At 33.2% G+C, this 18,844-nt stretch overlaps 1 protein-coding gene across 3 annotated transcripts in view; it reads right to left on the bottom strand.

The window, feature by feature from the left end:
• Positions 1–18,478, bottom strand: part of LOC118737619 (dedicator of cytokinesis protein 3) — a 144,170-nt gene extending 125,692 nt beyond the window's left edge. Inside the window, exons 1-2 of one of the 3 annotated variants that reach the window (XM_036468239.1) lie at positions 18,034–18,478; positions 17,498–17,914 (exon numbers count right to left, since the gene is read on the bottom strand). In XM_036468239.1, the coding sequence (XP_036324132.1) occupies positions 17,498–17,531 (34 nt within the window). In that variant the 5' untranslated portion in view covers positions 17,532–17,914; positions 18,034–18,478. Of the gene's footprint in view, positions 1–17,497; positions 17,958–18,033 lie in introns of those variants that run through there. The other 2 variants (XM_036468240.1, XM_036468242.1) reach the window with 2 other exon arrangements.
• Positions 18,479–18,844: the final 366 nt, after the last annotated feature.

Genomic DNA, 18,844 nt, shown 5'->3' with positions numbered 1-18,844 from the left:
TTTGCTTATTTGCTTTTTTGTATAGTTTCAGGCAGGCTCTTCCTAAAATTATTTATTTAACCATTTTTGAAGTGAAACTTCTTTAGCGGCGGTTGGTTGGTTGGGAGTAAATTGGGAAATTCAACGGAAATTGCACACGGAAATAGTGCAACGGAAACGGTGCAACGGAAATGGTGCAACGGAAATGGTGTAGCGGAAATGGTTGGGGCTGAAACAAGTGCTTCTTGTGATTATGCATATGGTATTAATGTAACAAAAATTTGCTCATAAAAGGTTAAAGAAAAGGATAAAGGCAAAGGTAAAAATAAAAACAAAAACAAAGATGCGTAAAGATAAAGGCAAAAATGAAGACCAAAGTAAATTTAAACACTTTACTTATATATGTATAAGGGCGATGGTGAAGGGGAATATGTAGATGACAGAAAAGTAAAAACAAAGATGAGGATGAGGATACCGGTAAGAGTAAAGATGAAGATGAGGTAGAAAGATTCAAATAAAGGTGATAAGGAGGAAAGGATATAAAGAGAGACACAGAGACTCGATCTGGGAACTATTTTGGATTTTTGAGATTTTCGGGACTCTCGGGACTTATCGATAAACTAATCGATATTTTTATCGGTTTTGATATCAATATTCCTATCGATTTTGTTATCGAAACTTTTATCGATATTGTTATCAATTTTGCTATCGATATTTTCGGAGCTTATCAATATAAGCGATAATCGATATTTTTATCGATTTTGTAATCGATATTTTTAATTATTTTGTTAACGATATTTTGTATCGGTTTTTAATCGGTATCTTTATCTATTTTGTTATCGATTTTTTTATCGATTTTGTTACCGATATATTTATCGATTTTCTAATCGATATATTTATCAATTTTCTTATCGATTTTTGTTAGCGATTATTTATCGATTTTGTATAAAGATAAAAATGAACATAAAGGAAAACAGAACAACATAAATATAATTAGAACGAACAGGGGCAGAGGTAGGGATCTAGATAGAAAAAAGACAAAAACTATAATCCTAAGCAAAAACAGACGTATGTATGCATGTAAATACATATGTATGTCCCTACATTGGTTATGCGACAAAATAGTTATGTATGTATGTAACGTAAGTTTCACTTCTCCAGTGTGGCCCAGGCGCACTTTCTTTCTTTAATAATAAAGATTTTTTATTTATCCCCCCATTGCATTTTCTGGTGGTTTTGGCGGATCTATAAAATGTTATTTATATGAAAAAATTGTTAAATAATTAACAGGGTATTATTATTGGGAATCTCCTGAAAAGAAACAGAGTTTTCCGATAGAAAAATATCGATTTCAAAGAATCCTTTACCATTTGTACGAAAAGTGGTTTTTTCCTATATAAAATACATGAAAACTTTGAGCGCTTTGATTTCAGAATAAAAAAACGAGGATTTAATTTTTTCGGTATAGAACAATCCTAGAGGGGGAGAGCATAAGAATTTTAAATAACCTAACCAAAGCGTTGTGTCCGTGATGAAGTACTTGCAATTTTCCAATGATCTGGCGTTTAATCGCACAACACTGATCGATTTCGATATCAGAGTTGTCAACGAAATAAATTTGTTTCAGTTGTTAATGTGCTTGTTCTTCCTGAGGCCGTCCAGTATTAACTTGGGCGCGTTACTGAGGATTTGATTTGCACTGCTAATCTCCAATCTTTGTAAATTGCGGTCGCGTGAGGCAATGTTTTATTGAAAGTACAATGTCGAAAAATTCAAATTATCTTCGAAGCAATCGAAGTATATTCGTAAAAGAAATGTACGCGCCAGATATTCTCATTCAGCCTTGTCGTGAGTTTCGTCCGAAATTTTTTTCATCCGCCCGTAGTGAATACTCGGAAACGAAAAGTGAGAAGTGAACCGGTTCGAGGAAAATGAAACTCATGATAAGGCTGATTTTGTATTTTTAAACCAAATTCCATCATACATTTTTCAAATCCGACACCTGTAAATGTAACCAGTAATAATTTGCAACGCACTCTAACCTAAGCTATCCAACAAGTTGTAAAAACATCAAAAACAAAGCTCACATACGACAATCTACTCTAGAGCTAAGCTCAGTATTACGTAATCAACTTTATTCAATACATATGTATGTATGTATAGATAAAAAGTTTCAAATAGTTGGCAACCCTCTTCAAATTATTACTTCTGGTTAAGAGTGCATTTAAATACCTTTTATTTCCTGAATGGCTTGTAATATTTTAGTCGATATATATTTAAGTCCAAAACTTTTAAGCGGAAGGCAACCCTATTAAAAAATTTTTGTTTTTACCTCAAGCGGTGAAGCTGTCCCGCTAAATGGTGTTTCATCCATTCAATTTGATGGAGTATTATGGGAGATATGGCGCTTTATTTACCGGACGCAATGTTTTCAGCTTTTTAAAACCCGTTTATTTAAATAAATAGCTAAACTTGAACAACATAACTATTTTTCCCAGGTAAGGGAGCTCCTCCCCTTCAAAAGGAGATATCATTCGTTAAATTTAATAAAATATTAAAGGAGATATCGTTGGATAATAGAAAAATACTTTTTAGAAATATATAAGTATGTATGTATATAGTTTGAAACCAAAATTATATTACCGTTTGCCCTTCCTCGCGATTGTTTTACCTAACATCTGCTGGCACTGTCAATAATCTAGTCAAATAGTATAAATTCTCTAGCGTGCAATCCCAATAAGGGTTGAACAAAAAAACTAAAAAAAAAATACTACAACACAAGCAGTGTTGCCAGGTACTCGGCATGAGAAAACGTCCCTCTTGGTCTGGAAAACGTCATTTCCTACCCAAAAAACGTCTTTTTCAAATGTATGCACACAGAATTGTTCTTATTAAACTTTTATAGTATACAAAGGTACATAAGTATTTACGTAAGGTATATTAAAATATCATTTCTACAGAGCACATTTAAAATTCATTGTAAACTGGTTTGAGATCGTTAATATAAAAATCATTTTATACAAACACTTGACTCGGCTGATTAAGTCATCAACATTTGATCGATTTTGGTGGTTTTTCTTTTGTTAATTTAAGGTTTATTATTTTTCCATAAAAGCCTAGCACATCATATAACAAACAAAATATAAATCCACATTTCAAACTTTGTACAAAAATTATCTGCTAGATTTTCAGCTAGATTTTCATTTTTTTATTCAGATTTTTAAGATTTTTTTGAGTAAGCTATCAAGCCCATTTAATTCCAGGGCAATAATGTGCATGTTTAAAGTTGCTAAAGAATAGCAAGTCTTAAAAAGGTCGCCTACTTTTTTCTGACTTTTTATGCTGCTACAGCTTTTTTGGTGCTTTTGCGAGCGTGCGTGTTGCAATAGATCAGCTCTTCCTGATTCGGCTTTTAATGTGCAATTGCAAAAATTGCAATAAGCCTCGTAACCTCAAGTGTTTACAAAACCAAAAAAATGCGCGTACGCTTGGCTTGCATCATATTTAAGTCATCTGTGTCCAAAGAATAAATATCTTTTGAAGAAGCTGCTGCGAAAAACAAAGCTTGTAAATACACTGGTCTACAAATTTCAACTTTTTTTCTGCGAATAAGACGGGACCTGGTGTTTCTGAACGGATTTTTCGTGCTGAACACGAATCCGGGGTCAAAAATGTCCCATCACGTCACGTTTTCGAGAAAAAAGGGGTTGAAACCCCTAAAAACAGCGTTTTTGGCCATTTTCGAAAAATTATAGAGCTGAACCCTGACGTGGTACAAATTTTGCATATATCAGAAATTAAAGGCTAAACCGTGCCCTTTCGAATGAGCCCTATGCCGAATTGATCGCGTGCACCCTTAAAGCAGGGGGTGTATTTGTGTTTAGGGGTGCAGGAAAAATTGATCACAGAAAGAATTTAATCTTAAACGATCATAGAAAATTAATAATGCCAAGGTTTTAACTATATTAAAAGTCGCTGATTACGAATCTGCAGTTAGATTTTAAAAATTTAAGATGACGGGTCGAATATGGTGGATATAAAAATTGGACTCCTAGACACAAATACACCCCCTGATCTAAGGGTGCATGCGATTAATTCGGCATAGGGCTCATTCGAAAGGGCACGATTTAGCCTTTAATTTCTGACATATACAAAGTTTGTAGCACGTCAGGGTTCAGCTCTACAATTTTTCAAAAATGGCCAAAAACGCTGTTTTTAGGGGTTTCAACCCCTTTTTTCTCGAAAACGTGACGTGATGGGAAGTTTTGGACCCCAGATTCGTGTTCAGCACGAAAAATCCGTTCGGAAACACCAGGTCCCGTCTTATTCGCAAAACCCTTGTAGACCAGTGATATTTATTAAGAAAATAATTCAAAATCAGTTCTACTTACAAGATTTCGTAACAGAGAAAAATTACTGGGAAGTTAAAAACGTCATTTTTACACAAAAAACGTACGAACATCAACAGGATACAAAAAACGTTCAAATGACGTTAAAAACGTCAACCTGGCAACGCTGAACACAAGTCAAATTCCTTGCACAACACCATTTCTAGAGCAGACCAAACATTAATTGATTTTGAGCCTTTCAAATACTTATAAAGCGATGTAAATATGTACATATGTATGTATGTACTATAATACATATATTTAAATGTACATAACATACTTGCGCAATCCACCATGAATTCGCATTGTGAAGTTGCACAGGAAGCAACAGCCGACAGACCGGTAAAGGAAGCGACTACGATGACAACGTTGCCGGCGTGACGCAGTTAAGTGAAAATAAAAGCATAAGTAATTTCTAAATTGTATACATACAATTGTGGGAAGAGGAAAATAGTAGGAAAAACGAAAACGTGCTACTCTCGATGGGACACGTGAATGAATGTCGCTACTTTGTTGAAGACGGGGGTAGCAGAGACTCGTGAACGCTTGGCAGATTGAAGTGGTCGTGGTTGAATCAGCCCACTAACAAAAGCGAGCCACAGACAGTAGGACAGGGAAGTAGTATACGATTTCAAGTCATCGCCACTACAAATCATTTAAATAAAATATAAAGGCATTAACAGTCAAAAGCATGCGAAATGTAGAAGCCAGACCAAATAATCGTTATTCACTTGCCACAATTTACAACAAGAGCTGTGCTAGAGAACAGAAGAGAAAATAAAACAATGAGGGCAATTGAATGAGAATAAAATGACTTTAAACTCCATGGTTGGCTGAGGCAGGCAGTCAACAGCCCTTGGGCGTTAGCCTAATAGAGGACTGGCGCATGGGCCGTACAAGTGCGCCTGCCCGGTAGCCCCGCATTGGCTAACCAACGCTGCGAAGCAGTAAAACCAAACCGAAAAAGATATTAATTCCAAATCCAAACACAAAAGGGGCAATTGACGCTGGTCCATGGCAATGCGAATAGTTGTGCAAATTCGAAACTTTTATGTAAATACTTACAGTGAGCGTCAAAAATAAGTATACCCTGACGTTTTTACGATTTTTTTTATTTATATTTTGCTATGAGCAAAATTTTCTTATTTTTTTATAAACATATATTAAAACTTGCACTTTATTAAACTAAAATATTAACGGCTACAAAACTGCTTACTCAAAATTTTCTCAGAAATCGAATGTAAAAGTTGAAAATTTTGAAAAAAAAATTTCTGGTGGTTTTTGCTGTTGAATGAATTACATATATTTTATAAAAAAAAAAATTACAAAAATTTGGTATGGAAATTAAAAATAAATAAAATCGTCAAAACGACAGGGTATACTTATTTTTTACGCTCACTGTATGTATTTGCGTGCATATGCATTCATGTATGTATGTATATTCGAAAATGTGCATACATCCATATGTAAGTACATATGCGTTTGGGCGACAAAAAACGTTTGACCAAATGGTACATGTAGTAAGGGAAGTAGGGGAGAGTGGTAGTAAAGCTATAGTGATCGTCGTGGTAGCAGAACTGCTGGGTGACGTGGAGAGGATAGTGGACACAAATGCGCCCAAGGCGGAAATGCAAATAAGTCAGAAAACGACTACTTAGTCTATCCGAAGTCAACACAAATACTGTCAGTGCGAATAGATCCAATTGCGAAAACATATTTAAGAACACAAGGAGGATGAAGGGGTTTCATATTACGTTAGCCATAAATATGGCAGGTGGTGTGGAAAAGAGTAAAGAAATTCTATATTTTTAGATAGAAAAATTTCTCTTTGGTGCGTAAGAAAGCCAGTGGTTCGGAAAGCCAGTGGTATTCTAGCCAATATATATAGGGCACTAAACCTTAAAAAATCTAAAGTTACGCGTAACGTAAGGCAGTTTAACCAGCTTTTTATTTAATATCCAATTATAATCTGGAACAAGCATCCATTTTTGTCGATCTTGGTGTCACAATGGATTCCAAGCTCAATTCTAACCTTCATATTAATGCTCAAGTCAAAAAAGCCAAAGGCTTATTGCATTTGTAAAGTGATGATCAAACGAGTTTTGCGATCCTTATGTAAAAAAGTTCTTTTTACAACTTTAGTTAGTCCAATATTAGAAAACGGGTCTATTAACAGGAAATCCAAGTACAATCTAACATCTTCGACTTGTTGTCCTGTTGAGAGGGGGTAAAGCCATTGAGTTTAATTATTATTATTATTAATTTATCATAAAAACTGTAACCGAAGATTTGAATGTAGTGAACCATTCGGTCAACAGAAAACTAAGGCATTTCCCACTCGAAGCATATTGCTGGCAAGTAAAAGAGAAAGTGCCAAGTACATTTCATCGAATCGAGGAAAGGAAAAAAAACCGTCTAAATGATGATCCGATTAACATATTAAGATCCGCCCATACATTATTTTATTACGTTGGAGTAGTTTTCTCGATGATAAGCACTTCAACCTAACAAAAACGCGTTTTTTCCTTAATTTTTTTATGATATAAATTTTGAGATTTTTTTTTTCAAGGGTGTTAGGCATTTTTTCCCTTATAACGCATGAATAAAATCTATTTTTATATGGAAGAAAATACGCAGCACCCTCGAAAAAAAATATTCTCAAAAATCAACGGGATTTTTCCGAATTTTCAGACATGTAAATATTACACTAAAATTGGATGCGCTACAAAACTGCATACCCAAAAAGTTTATTAAAATTCTGAAAAAATATTTAAAATTTTGATGACGTTTTTTTGAAATTTGTTAAATTTTCCTGAACTGTACACAACGTTTTAAAGTTTGACTTATGTATATGGTTTATGTTATAGAATCCACTATACAAACATACATATATTTAAAAAACCCAAACATGTACCACGTAAAACATTGTGAATGTTGTAAAAAATAAAACTAGGCTATTTAGGTGAGCGCCACTGTATATGTACGGCCGTTTAGTATGTATTTTCCGTTAAATTTACTCTCGTTACGTTTCCCCCGTTTCGAGGCGAAAAACTTAGCTTTGCTAAAAAAAAAAGCGGTCACTTCTTTTTCTGGAGATTATCGACGAGCGACGTCAGCCATCACATCATGCCACAATCTTTAAGGTTTTATTTCATTACGCCTTGGTGCAAATACTGCGAGCGCTGAGCTGATTGCAACTTTGTACAAGTAACGTAACTTCATGCCATATACTTTGGCTGGTAAAAAACAGGAAAGATTTTTGTATTTAAAAACTTGGAAAATTAAACTTAAATATTTCAAATATTATTAAAAAAAAATTTATACAAATATTCTTGCCCACTTCGCAGGGTTTTGCAATTTTGTAACCCAAGTCGGACCCACTTCGGTTTTCTGTAATATCACGCCAGCGGACTTATACGTTTGCTTATATATTTAAATCTCTACTGCATTGTTGCATTTTTTTTTTGCTGTATAAAGGGCTACTTAATTATTATGCAAATGCAGAAAATCTTTTTTAAAGTTTTGGCTTTTTCGTTTCATTTTTTGACATGTTGTCATACAAATGCCCCCTCACGCCAGATTGGAAATGCCCACACGTACATATGTACCGCATGTATAGGAAAACAAATCAGCTTTTTTCGCTTAAAATCTGGCAGATAGCTCAAATCAAATTATGTTTTAGTTTACTTTATGTAATATAGAATTTCAAGCAAATTGAAGATGTTGAAATTATTATTTATTTCACGAAATCAGTCGGCTTTGGAAAATATCGGCTAAATAATCTCGAATTTTTATCATTGCCAGATGAATTCCATCAGAAAAAATCTGTTCAGTACCATTTCAATTTTGGTCGAGCCAGTTCTTTCAATATGGATCCTACCAATTTGTCAGATTCGACGAACGGATTAAAAATAAAATCAGTTTTTGTAGGCCTATGCTCAACTTTTCGAACCACCTTCACTTCAGTGGCTTTTACAAACTGTTGTAGCTTCCAGTTGATTCTTCGCCTTTTTTTATATTTATACAAGCGATTAAAGCTGCTGCAAGCTACTATGTAATTATGTGTATGTACATTAGGGTGGTCCAAACATGCCTGTGAAAAAGCAAAGTCGGAATTTCTATGCTCTCACCCCTAGGATTGTTCTATACCGAAAAAATATACCCTTATTTTTTTATTTCGAAATCAAAAAACATTTAGAGGTTGCTCAAAGCGGCCAAAGTTTTACATGTACATATCTTATATGGGGGATAAGTTAAAAATCCATATTTTTCTACCAGAAAACTTAGTTTATCTGCAGGAGATTCCCAATAATAACCATTTAACAATTTTTTCATAGCAACTATAATCTATAGGTCCGCCAAAAATCCAAAAAACCCTTACAAATTCAATGGGCGGCCAATAAAAAATCGTTTGTATTAAAAAATGGTTAAATAAACAATTGGGTATTATTATTGAAAGTCTCCTGAAGAGAACCAGAGTTTTCCGATCGAAAAATACTGACTTTCAAGAATTCTATATCATTTCTACAAAAAAAATTAATTTTTGCCAAATAAAAATACATGGAAAACTTTGAGCGTTTTGAGCCACCTCTAAGTATTTTTTGATTTGAAAATAAAAACAAAATAAGGGTATACTATTTTCGATACAGAACAATCCTAAAGGGTGAGAGCATTACAATTTCGACTTAACTGTTTTTGGACCACCCAAATGTAGATATATTTGTATTGCTGTCATACTTAAGTATTTATTGCTTGCAATTGTTGTTTTGGTCATTGTCGCTGCTGTTTTATTACGACCATTCTTGTCATTTGCAGATGTAATAAACTGGAGCAAATGTTGACCATACATATCGTCGTTTAAAATACAAAACCGCGTATCAACAAAATGCAAAACCGCGTATGTTTGGTTGAATAAATTATTTTCTAGAGAGCAAAAACACTCATATTCGAAAATGGTTCTCTTTTTTATATAGCAAATCACATTTCTGGCTGGTATACTTCACGACAAATGGATAAGGATTGAGCCAAGAGCTTGTGTGAGCAATTCCAATTTTTGGCAGCAAATGTCAATTACGCGGTTTTGTACTTTAAACGAGGATATGTATGTATGGTATGCTTGTCAGTATGAACGTTTGTACTTAGTATCTGTTGGCTAAGTGTCTACATAATAATCGGTAGACAGATGCCCAGCTTCTGTTGTTAAATTGAGTGAAAATAGATAGCTTAAAAGAGAGTATAGCGCACAACAACGAAATTGTAGAAATCGTCTATCAAAACAAAATGCTAAGAATGATGAAAGAGAAATTTCAAACACATGTGTCAACAGATTGAAAAAATGTGTCTTCATACCTACACCCATATATACATTAGACCGTACCAGCTTATAAGCAAACAAAAAAAATCGCCATACACCAGAGCCTAAGTTATTTTTGCAAGAAAATTTCTAAAGCAATGTACAGTATTGGCCAATACAATAGCACCCCAATTTCAAAGTTATATTGTTTGCCATTCATGTTTATTTATTTATTTTTGAGAATTTTCCACTGAAATACAGTTCGTTCTCTAAATAAACCCATATACGCCAGAAGTTTAAAACTTTATGGAAAATTACAAGGGAATTCGACAAATTTTCACCCAAATTTCAAATTTTTTTCTCAGAAGTGTTAGAATTTATTTGAGTACAGAGTTTTATAGCCCATTCAATTTTAATCTAACAATATGCAAATTTCAATTGGCTAAAAATTACCGTTTTTTTCGCCGAAGGTGTTGCGGGTTTCTTCCATATAAAAATAAATTGTGTTTATTCGTTATATGGAAGTAAATGCGACACAAAAAGTTTGCAGCCATTTACAAAGTTTAACTCTTGGGTTTATATGGGTTTTGTTGGAGAATGAACTGTATTTTAATAAAAAATTCTTAAAAATTAATAATTAAACATAAGTGGCAAACAATACCACTTTGAAATGCGGTTGCTATAGATATGGCCAATTTAATAATCATACTGGAATAATCAAAACATTACCTTACCAGGGTGATTCCATCGTCGCTCGCTTTAAATTCGAATTGAAAGTTTAAGATTAAAAGTCTATTTAAATTATCGTTTGCATGTTTCAGCTTACGAAAAAGATTTTACTTCTTCGAATATATGGACTTAATGATATTTTACGAACCATATTCAATCACATTCTTAATCAAATATATGTACTCTATCTCTTTAGCAGAAAAAAGGCAATTTCCATAAAAGGAGTATAGTGTTTTGACATATTTTCCATATGGTTTAATAGATTTAGACATGTAAATGTCAACTAAACGTTTAATAAGTTATGCCGAGCTTTAATTTACTGATATTATGGTGGGAGGAACTGCGATCTGGTGGGTAAGTACTAGAACCGGGTACTTGAGGTCAATAAACTGTGGAATAAAAATGATTTCTCCTTGAGACAAAAACATCGAAAGTATCATATCTTTAAGATCCGATTGTATGTAAATGCTGAGAATATGGCGAAAAATAGCTCAGAGGTGTCCGACGAACTTTTTTTTCTGGTACGGTCTAATGTACATATGTGCATATGTATATATGTTTGCAAATATTTTTTGTATGTTTGCAAGCATGCACACATGCTTAAATTGTAGAACTACAGCATAGTTTGCTTTTATAGTTACTTAACTTGTGGTTTCGAAGACCTAACTCTTTTTGTTGTGTTTACAGACTAATTTAATTTCATTGTTGAACAGCAATTAAATTTTGGAAACGCTTTTAGCAATTTTTTTTGATTTGCCGCTGGACTTTTTGCAGTGGCTTTCACAAATGTATAGGGGCAGTAAAACTCAACTTACATAAATATGGCCAAAAACATTGCAAAATTCTAATTTTTTTCTTTTTTTTTAACATTCTTTAAAATATTTTCAAACGAAATCCTTCGCAATCCTCTTTCATCTGACCGATATTGTGATACAAATGTATTTCAATAACCTAATTCCCTTAATTCAAGTTGAATTTGATTTTGCGAACAGGTGGCAACCTTCTACATGTAGTTTTAAAGTAAATCATTTTCAAAACCATTTCGATTGATACCCATATCGTAATAATTTATTTAACTTCATTGAATTTATATTTTTAGAAGATGGCAACTCCTTTCACATTCTAACCTAGATATAAAGCTTCTGCTCGCCGAGGAAACACTTACTATATAAGAAAAGCATTGTTTAAGAGCATGCTTTTACTATTTATAAAAAGTTATATAGTATCTTGATTTTCTAAAAAAAAAAAAATATAAATAGACGCTTTTCATAAATATCTCTAGAATATATCTCTATTTAAAATACGCTCTCTTTGACACCCATATTATGATATCTAATTTAATTTCTAACTAATTTCGAATAGGTGGCAACCTTATACGAATATTATCGGTGATGCTGCCTATCTAAAAAACCCTAGAAATGTAAAACATTATCTGAATACAAAATTTTATTAAAATCGTTAGAGCTGTTTCGAAGAAATGGATATACAGTCAGCGTCAAAAATTAACATACCCCGACGTTTTGTCGATTTATTTATTTATTTATTTATTCCTTATCAATTTTTTCTTATTCAACATTATTAAGTTTGTCAATTCGATTTTTAGAAAAAATTTTTAGTATGCAGTTTTGTAGTCCATTAAATTTTAGTATAATAAAGTGCTAGTTTCAAATCGCTAAAAATTACCATTGATTTTTGAGATTTTTATCGTGTTGCGTATCTACCTTCTTTCCATAAAAAAAAATTGTTTCTGATGTATTTAGTAATGCATCTATGTAAGTAGATGCTCTTTGAACATTTCTGCATCAAAAGAAAATTTTGAAAAAAAATTAGCTTACTTACGGCTTTTTAGCAGTTGGCAAATTAGTATAGCAAATGATTCTGCAGAAACTTTCTCTGATTTACTACAAAGCCCTGTTACCATAACTACTGATTGGCATATTTTTTGTTTTTTTTTTTTGTGCATATTTTTTTATATTTTCTGCATACACGAATTTCATAGATTCCGATGTCTATCTACTCTTTAGAGATTTGCTCTTTAACATAAAATTATCAATAATTCAGCTAATAAGTGTTTGCCACCTCAAAAAACATATCAGAAAATAGTATAATAAGATTCTTTAGATACACATGTATCTTTACCTCCCTTTTTTCTAAGAAGAACGGAAATTTTCTTCCGTGTGTAAAAAAATAAATAAATCAAACATAGCTGTTGCGATAAATGGCTTCAACTATAAAAAACTTTTAGGCTCAATAAAAATCCTATTGTTGTTGTAGTGTAACACTAGATCATACTGTCGGTCCATTCAATATCAGAAAATTTTTAGGAATTGTAACAAGTTTTTACTGGAAATGCATTCAATACTTACTTGAAGTACTTACTGGAAAAGTTATTGAATGGATCTAATATTACTTAACTGGAAGCATCATTAATGCTAAGGAAGAAAAATATATAAGATTATGAGAGGTTTTTTCATTGGCACTTTGAACTTTTTCCAGAAATTTTCTTATTCGAATCGGGCCAAGAGCAATTGGTTGTAGTAGCGATGTTACGCGCTAATTTTAAATGATACCCTTTAATTTGTTGATAAGAGGCTTCGCTCATCTCTTGCAAAAAAAATAAAAATAAACGACTTAATCATTTACTCTTACGGCATTTTGTTATCAATTTCCTGACTTGCAGCTATAATTTGTCAACAATTAAAGCAAGTGATAATCAATTGTCACATACTTTTATATTCATATATATGTATGTACATAGTAAGTATCATTATTAGTGATGGAGAAAGTATCGAGTACCTTTTAAAATCGACTATATGTTACGGTACTTCAATAATTTTAAGAAAGCGGGATTTTTTAGTACCGACCAATTTTAATACTTTTTTATTAAAGTGTTTTATTCTCTTTATAAAAGTGTCAGTCAAAATCGTACAGGCATATCGACTAGGTAAGCAGTATCAGTAGAGAAGCTGATTTTATTATTATTTTTTTTTCAAATTAAGTACTTGGTCTCTAAAATATTCTAAATTTTTAAAATCTATTTGCATGTGAAACCTTTTTCCATACAAAACAAGCGACTGAATAGCAGCTTTTGGACCGTTCACCCAACTCAGCAGCACAAACGTTGACTACTGGGATGGAGCAATGCTTCAAGATGCAAGCAAATTTATTAAGAAAAAAAAGTTGCAACAATTTTTTCCCCAATTTCGGATGAACACTTTTGTGAGAGAATGGATCTGAAAAACGAATCGGAAATCGGATGCAACATCATATTTTAATACGAAATCGTTTCCATTTTCGGATACGTATACGGATATTTTGCTGGCTGAGATTTGTAATAATAAAAAAAATCTTAAAATTTTCATCATAATCTCACAGTTTTTATTCAGAATTTCTAGAATTATTTCGGATTTGTAATCAGAATCTTTAATAAAGTGCAAGTTTGAAGGTTTGAAGTCGCTAGAAATTACCGTTGATTTTTCGCAATTGTTTTTGTTGACGGTGTTTTTAAATTAAAAAAAAAAAAAATCGCAAATTCGGTAATTTTTAGCAACTTGAAACTTGCACTTTATCAGACTGAAACAGAATGGTCTACAAAATTGCATACCCGCATACTGTATATCCAAAGATTCTAATTGACATTTTTGAAATTTGGATGACAATTGTTTGAAGTCTGACAATTTTTTTTTTTTAATTCGTGTATGCGCTTTCTTCTTCTTCTTTACTGGCGGATGGATGTGCCAAGTGAAACAAAGTCCTTCCCCACCTGGTCTTTGCAACACAGAGGAGGCCTTCTATTCCTCTGTTACCAGAATCGGCTGGTTTTCTTTATAATTTTTAATTAGTAAACATATATCTATAAGCCAAATCGGTTTTTTTAATGCGATTCTTTCGTAGGTATAAACGTGGTAATAGATTGAATTATATTTTGAACAAAAACTATTTAAAACAAAAAAATAAGCGTACATAAATAAGTTGCAAACTACATGCATATATCATTAATAATTTCGGTGTTAATTTATTGACCGCAGCTGTATGTACATATATACATATGAATATAAAAAATGGCCCTGCTACTAAATATTTAAATTCAAGTGCATATCTACGCAGTTATTCATATGGAATATGTACATACATATACATACATACAATATATAGGTACGCAATCATATAATTTTATCAATTAGCACATTCTTAGCCACTTAATGAGACTTCTGCAAACATTACATTGTATCCGATTCCTGCTTCGCAGGGAAAACAATAAAGTAAAAAAATACGAGCAGAAAACGACGGTAAAAGTCTTTGTACATGCATACATATAACGGGTGATCTATCTAGACCTTTTTAATTTACATATTTATTATAACCTGAAAGAACATTCTATGACGTTTACTTTTTTAAAATAATTTTATTCAAACGTTAGAGAAAGTTCTTCTAGGTATAAATGAAGACTCTGACGTCCAGTTCTTTCTTAAGTGTTTTATTTTGATTTAAAAAATAGGTATAGATGGATCACCCTATATATGAAGTCAATCCCATAGTCATGGAAAAAATGGGGGTTATTGGAAAAGGGGGTATGGAAATACATACATACATACATATATGAAGTTCATCTCAAACTTACGGAAAAATGGCGGTTATTTTAAAAGGGGGCGTGGCACCGTGGAACTTGGCATGCAGATTTATGAAATCAATCCCATTATTATGAAAGAGCTAGGTTTATGAAACCAATCTATTATTTTTTAAGACTTGCACCAAAAAATATTTCGAAAAAATACTAAGATTTACGCGAGCTGGACCGATTTGAAAATATCTCCAAAAATTGAGTTTTTTATGAATAAAAAAAGTTTTTTTAAAGAATCTTTTGAAAAAAAATTACCTCAGATGACAAAACAGTTTAAGCTTAAAAAGTTTCCATAAAAATATTAAAATATTAAAAACAAAATTCAACGGAATCATAACAATGAGATTTTTGAAAACCTGAATAACTCAACCACAACTTTATCGATAAAGACTTATAAGGTATCATTGGAAGGGTATGTATTTTGCTCCCTTCCTCTTTGCAAATAAACTGATTCAAAGTATAAAAAGAAGGGTAAGATGAATGAAATTATACTGCTTCAAGTTCAATAAAGATGTGTTGATATTAAAAAAAAAAATTAATTAATTAAAAAATGGGACGCGAATGAATTTCGTTGCACAGAAAGAAAAATGGTGAGAAAATACGTTTCCACTAACACCGCATAAGTAAGTATTATGATTCCGTTGGAAAATTTTCATGCAGGTTTTTGAAGCTTAAACTGTTTTGTCATCTGAGGGGATTTTTTTTTTCAAAAAATTCTTTATAAAACTATTTTTATTCAAAAAAATCTAAATTTTCGGAGGTCTTTACAAATCGGTCCAGCTCACGTAAATCCTATCTAATATTTTTTCGAAATATTTTGGTCAAGTCTTCAGATGTAATAAATTTGTGTATCTAGTCCCGGCGGAAAACCCGCAACTTTTCAAGTGATAGAGTCTAATGTACATATGTACATATGTATGTACCTGCATATACAAATACACTGCTCCTGGTGTTGTTGTAATGAAGCGGTTTTGGGAATCAGCTGTACTTTGTTAACATTGGTGTAATTTTCTTGATTTTGTTACACCGTATCATTTCTTAAATTTTTTCAAGGGTGATCCTGAAAGAGAATAACACCTGAGAGATGTTTTCTTTTCCACACTTGCTCCAAGCGCAGCAAATATCACAAAAACAAATTTATGCAAAGAAACGAGTGAAAAAGTGCGTCCATGCAAAGCAAAATACGCTAGAGCAGAGAAGCAAAGAAAAATAAAACAAAACATTAAAGCAAAGAGAAACAAAAGGCGGAAACGGCGTAGCTGATGAGTGAACGATTTTCCGGGGCCGTGGCTGTGGCTGCAATGACGAACGCCTCATCAGAATTCAACGTCACAGATTCGAGGAAAGCAAACGTGATTCATAAGAAAATCCGCATGTTGCCGCACAAAACACATTTCCACTACAGATGCATTCGCATACTATATAGATACATATGTATGTATACTTCCTAGATATGTATGAATTAAGGTGTGCTAGGCATACATATGTACGTACCATACATACATGTACGTACATACAAAAAACTGATGAGTAGCGTATATAGTATGCGGGTGGTTGTTTAGCACCGGCAGCCATCTATATCATTGCCACCACCTGCGCAACTGGGGGTTGACAGTGGCCACCCAGAGTCGGTATATTTATGTACATACCCTGCAGTGAAAAGCCAAACCACTCAGTAAAAATACTAGTTCATTAACTAGTATGTGCTAAAGCAATGTAGGTGGCGTTCGACAATTTCGAAGAACTTAAGCGTTCAGCGAAATCTGCCTTTGAATCGTCAAAGTTAAAACTAAAACGCAAATGATTCCGTTTCTTACAAATGTCGGCTGTGTCGTCGCGTGTAGACTACCGGTTCTGCTTCTGAGATCGCTGGTTCGAGTCCACTTGGAGGTGGTAACAATTTTTCACGTTAAATCAATGTAAGTGAATATAATTACATATTTCAGATCTAATTCCATTGCAAAAAAAACATATGTACGTAAGGTAAGAAATACTTGTATCATAAAACAAATAAATTAATAAAAAAAAAAATTTTTTATTAAATTTAAAAATTATAAGAAATATCCTTAATAAAAAAATAAAATAAAAATAAATTTATAAAACCAAATTGTTTTTAAATTAAATTTAAAAATTACAACAAAAACCCTTAATAAAAAAATTTCCCCTGCGCTAGGACTTGAACCATGGACCTCAGGAATGCCACACCAGTGCTTTGCTCTGTCGGCCATTGCCACTCTTGGAGCACGAGCGAGCAAAATGGCATACTTATGCTTTATGAATTGGCGGATTATCTAACCAACTGGTATGATGCTACTAGTATTTATGTTAGTGGATGCTGATGAATAGTCCGACAACTGACATCTCGTAGGACATCGCCAGTCGCTATCATGGGCAAACTGGTAGAATTTAGTTCACAACTAGTAGCTTTCCCTGCAGGGTGTGAATCTATGGGAGTAGTCGGCTTTTGGGCGCGTTCGCAGTACTTACCAACGCCGTATTTGTTGTTGGATGATATCCACATTTTGGCACTGCTGCAGAGGCGACAGAGACGTCACGCCCGACGCTGCCTGCTTGGAATTATTAACTTATAGTAGGTAATAATAATTGCAAGCCTTTGCTTACTTTGCTTTTCACTTCGGAGCTTTTGCCGTTTAATAGCACAAGGAATGAAGGAATTTCACATTTTTCGAAAACACTTCTCAACTTTTTTACTTTTAACTATGTATTATTATTTTAACAGATTTTTATTTTTGTTGATTTATTTCCTTATTCTCTTTTTCTTATTGGAATTTTCACTTTGTTTTCAGCTTCGCATTCGTCACTTAATTGCACTTTACGCTGTTTTGCCCCTCGCGCAATTGCACTGTGCTTTACTTTTTCGTTTTATCCTCAATTTTAATTTCGCTTTTTAATTTGCGTTATTTTTCGAATTAATTTTTACACATTAAATTTTTCATTATACATTTGTAGATAGGTATATATTTTTAATTACATCGCACCAATACCGTTAAAATTAAAATCACCTTCACAATTTCCACGCTGGAGTTGGAAACGACAAACAGGCCACCTACCTAGTGCCGACTGCAAAACGTTCACCAATTGCAGTCAATTACGTCGCAGCGCACAAACAACGGTAGCATTGTAATTTAGCACTTATTTCGCTCAACATCTTTTTAAAACACAATTGGGCATCAAACAGATTTTCCACTCAACTCACTGGCTGGTCATTGGTTTGTGTGCAAGTGCGCGCTCGGTAGAAAACTAATCGATAAATTTGCCTTTGTGTCTGCTACCGCAATAAATAATCGTTGTTGTTATAGTTGCGTGGTGTTGGAAAATCAGCAGTCGCGCAGCCAGGAATGCAAATGTCTAATAACAACATTACCAACAACCATACGGAACACTAGGAGTCAAACACTTAAAATCAACAATCAACCTACACGAACGCGAGGAACAGAAATACTACTGAAAATGCAAAAAACCAAACAGTTCTTCTCGGAACGAACCAGCTACGAAAATGTGTATAAAACGGACTTCACAATGACAGCCAGCAGCTGACTACATGTGGAGTTGCCACTCTAATTTGAATGTCAATTCCAATTGGATGAACATGTAATGTCAAATTTTTTGGAAAGTGGTCGGCATTTCCGTACCCTACATTGTCGATGTTTTTAAATTTTTCAAAAAGCAACCCAAAAATGAAGAATTTTTGCAACAATAATTATATAGAATATAAAGAATATAGTAAACTACAAATAAAATTTTCCAAAGCTAAATTCTTAGTTCAATTAGAGCAGTGGATCTCCAGCGGCCACAAGTACGTAATCCCAAGAA

Source organism: Rhagoletis pomonella, unplaced genomic scaffold (assembly GCF_013731165.1).
Source record: "Rhagoletis pomonella isolate Grant_MI unplaced genomic scaffold, Rhpom_1.0 Rhpom_scaffold_00004, whole genome shotgun sequence".
NCBI lineage: Eukaryota > Metazoa > Arthropoda > Insecta > Diptera > Tephritidae > Rhagoletis > Rhagoletis pomonella.
This window is presented reverse-complemented; position numbering and strand designations above follow the sequence as displayed.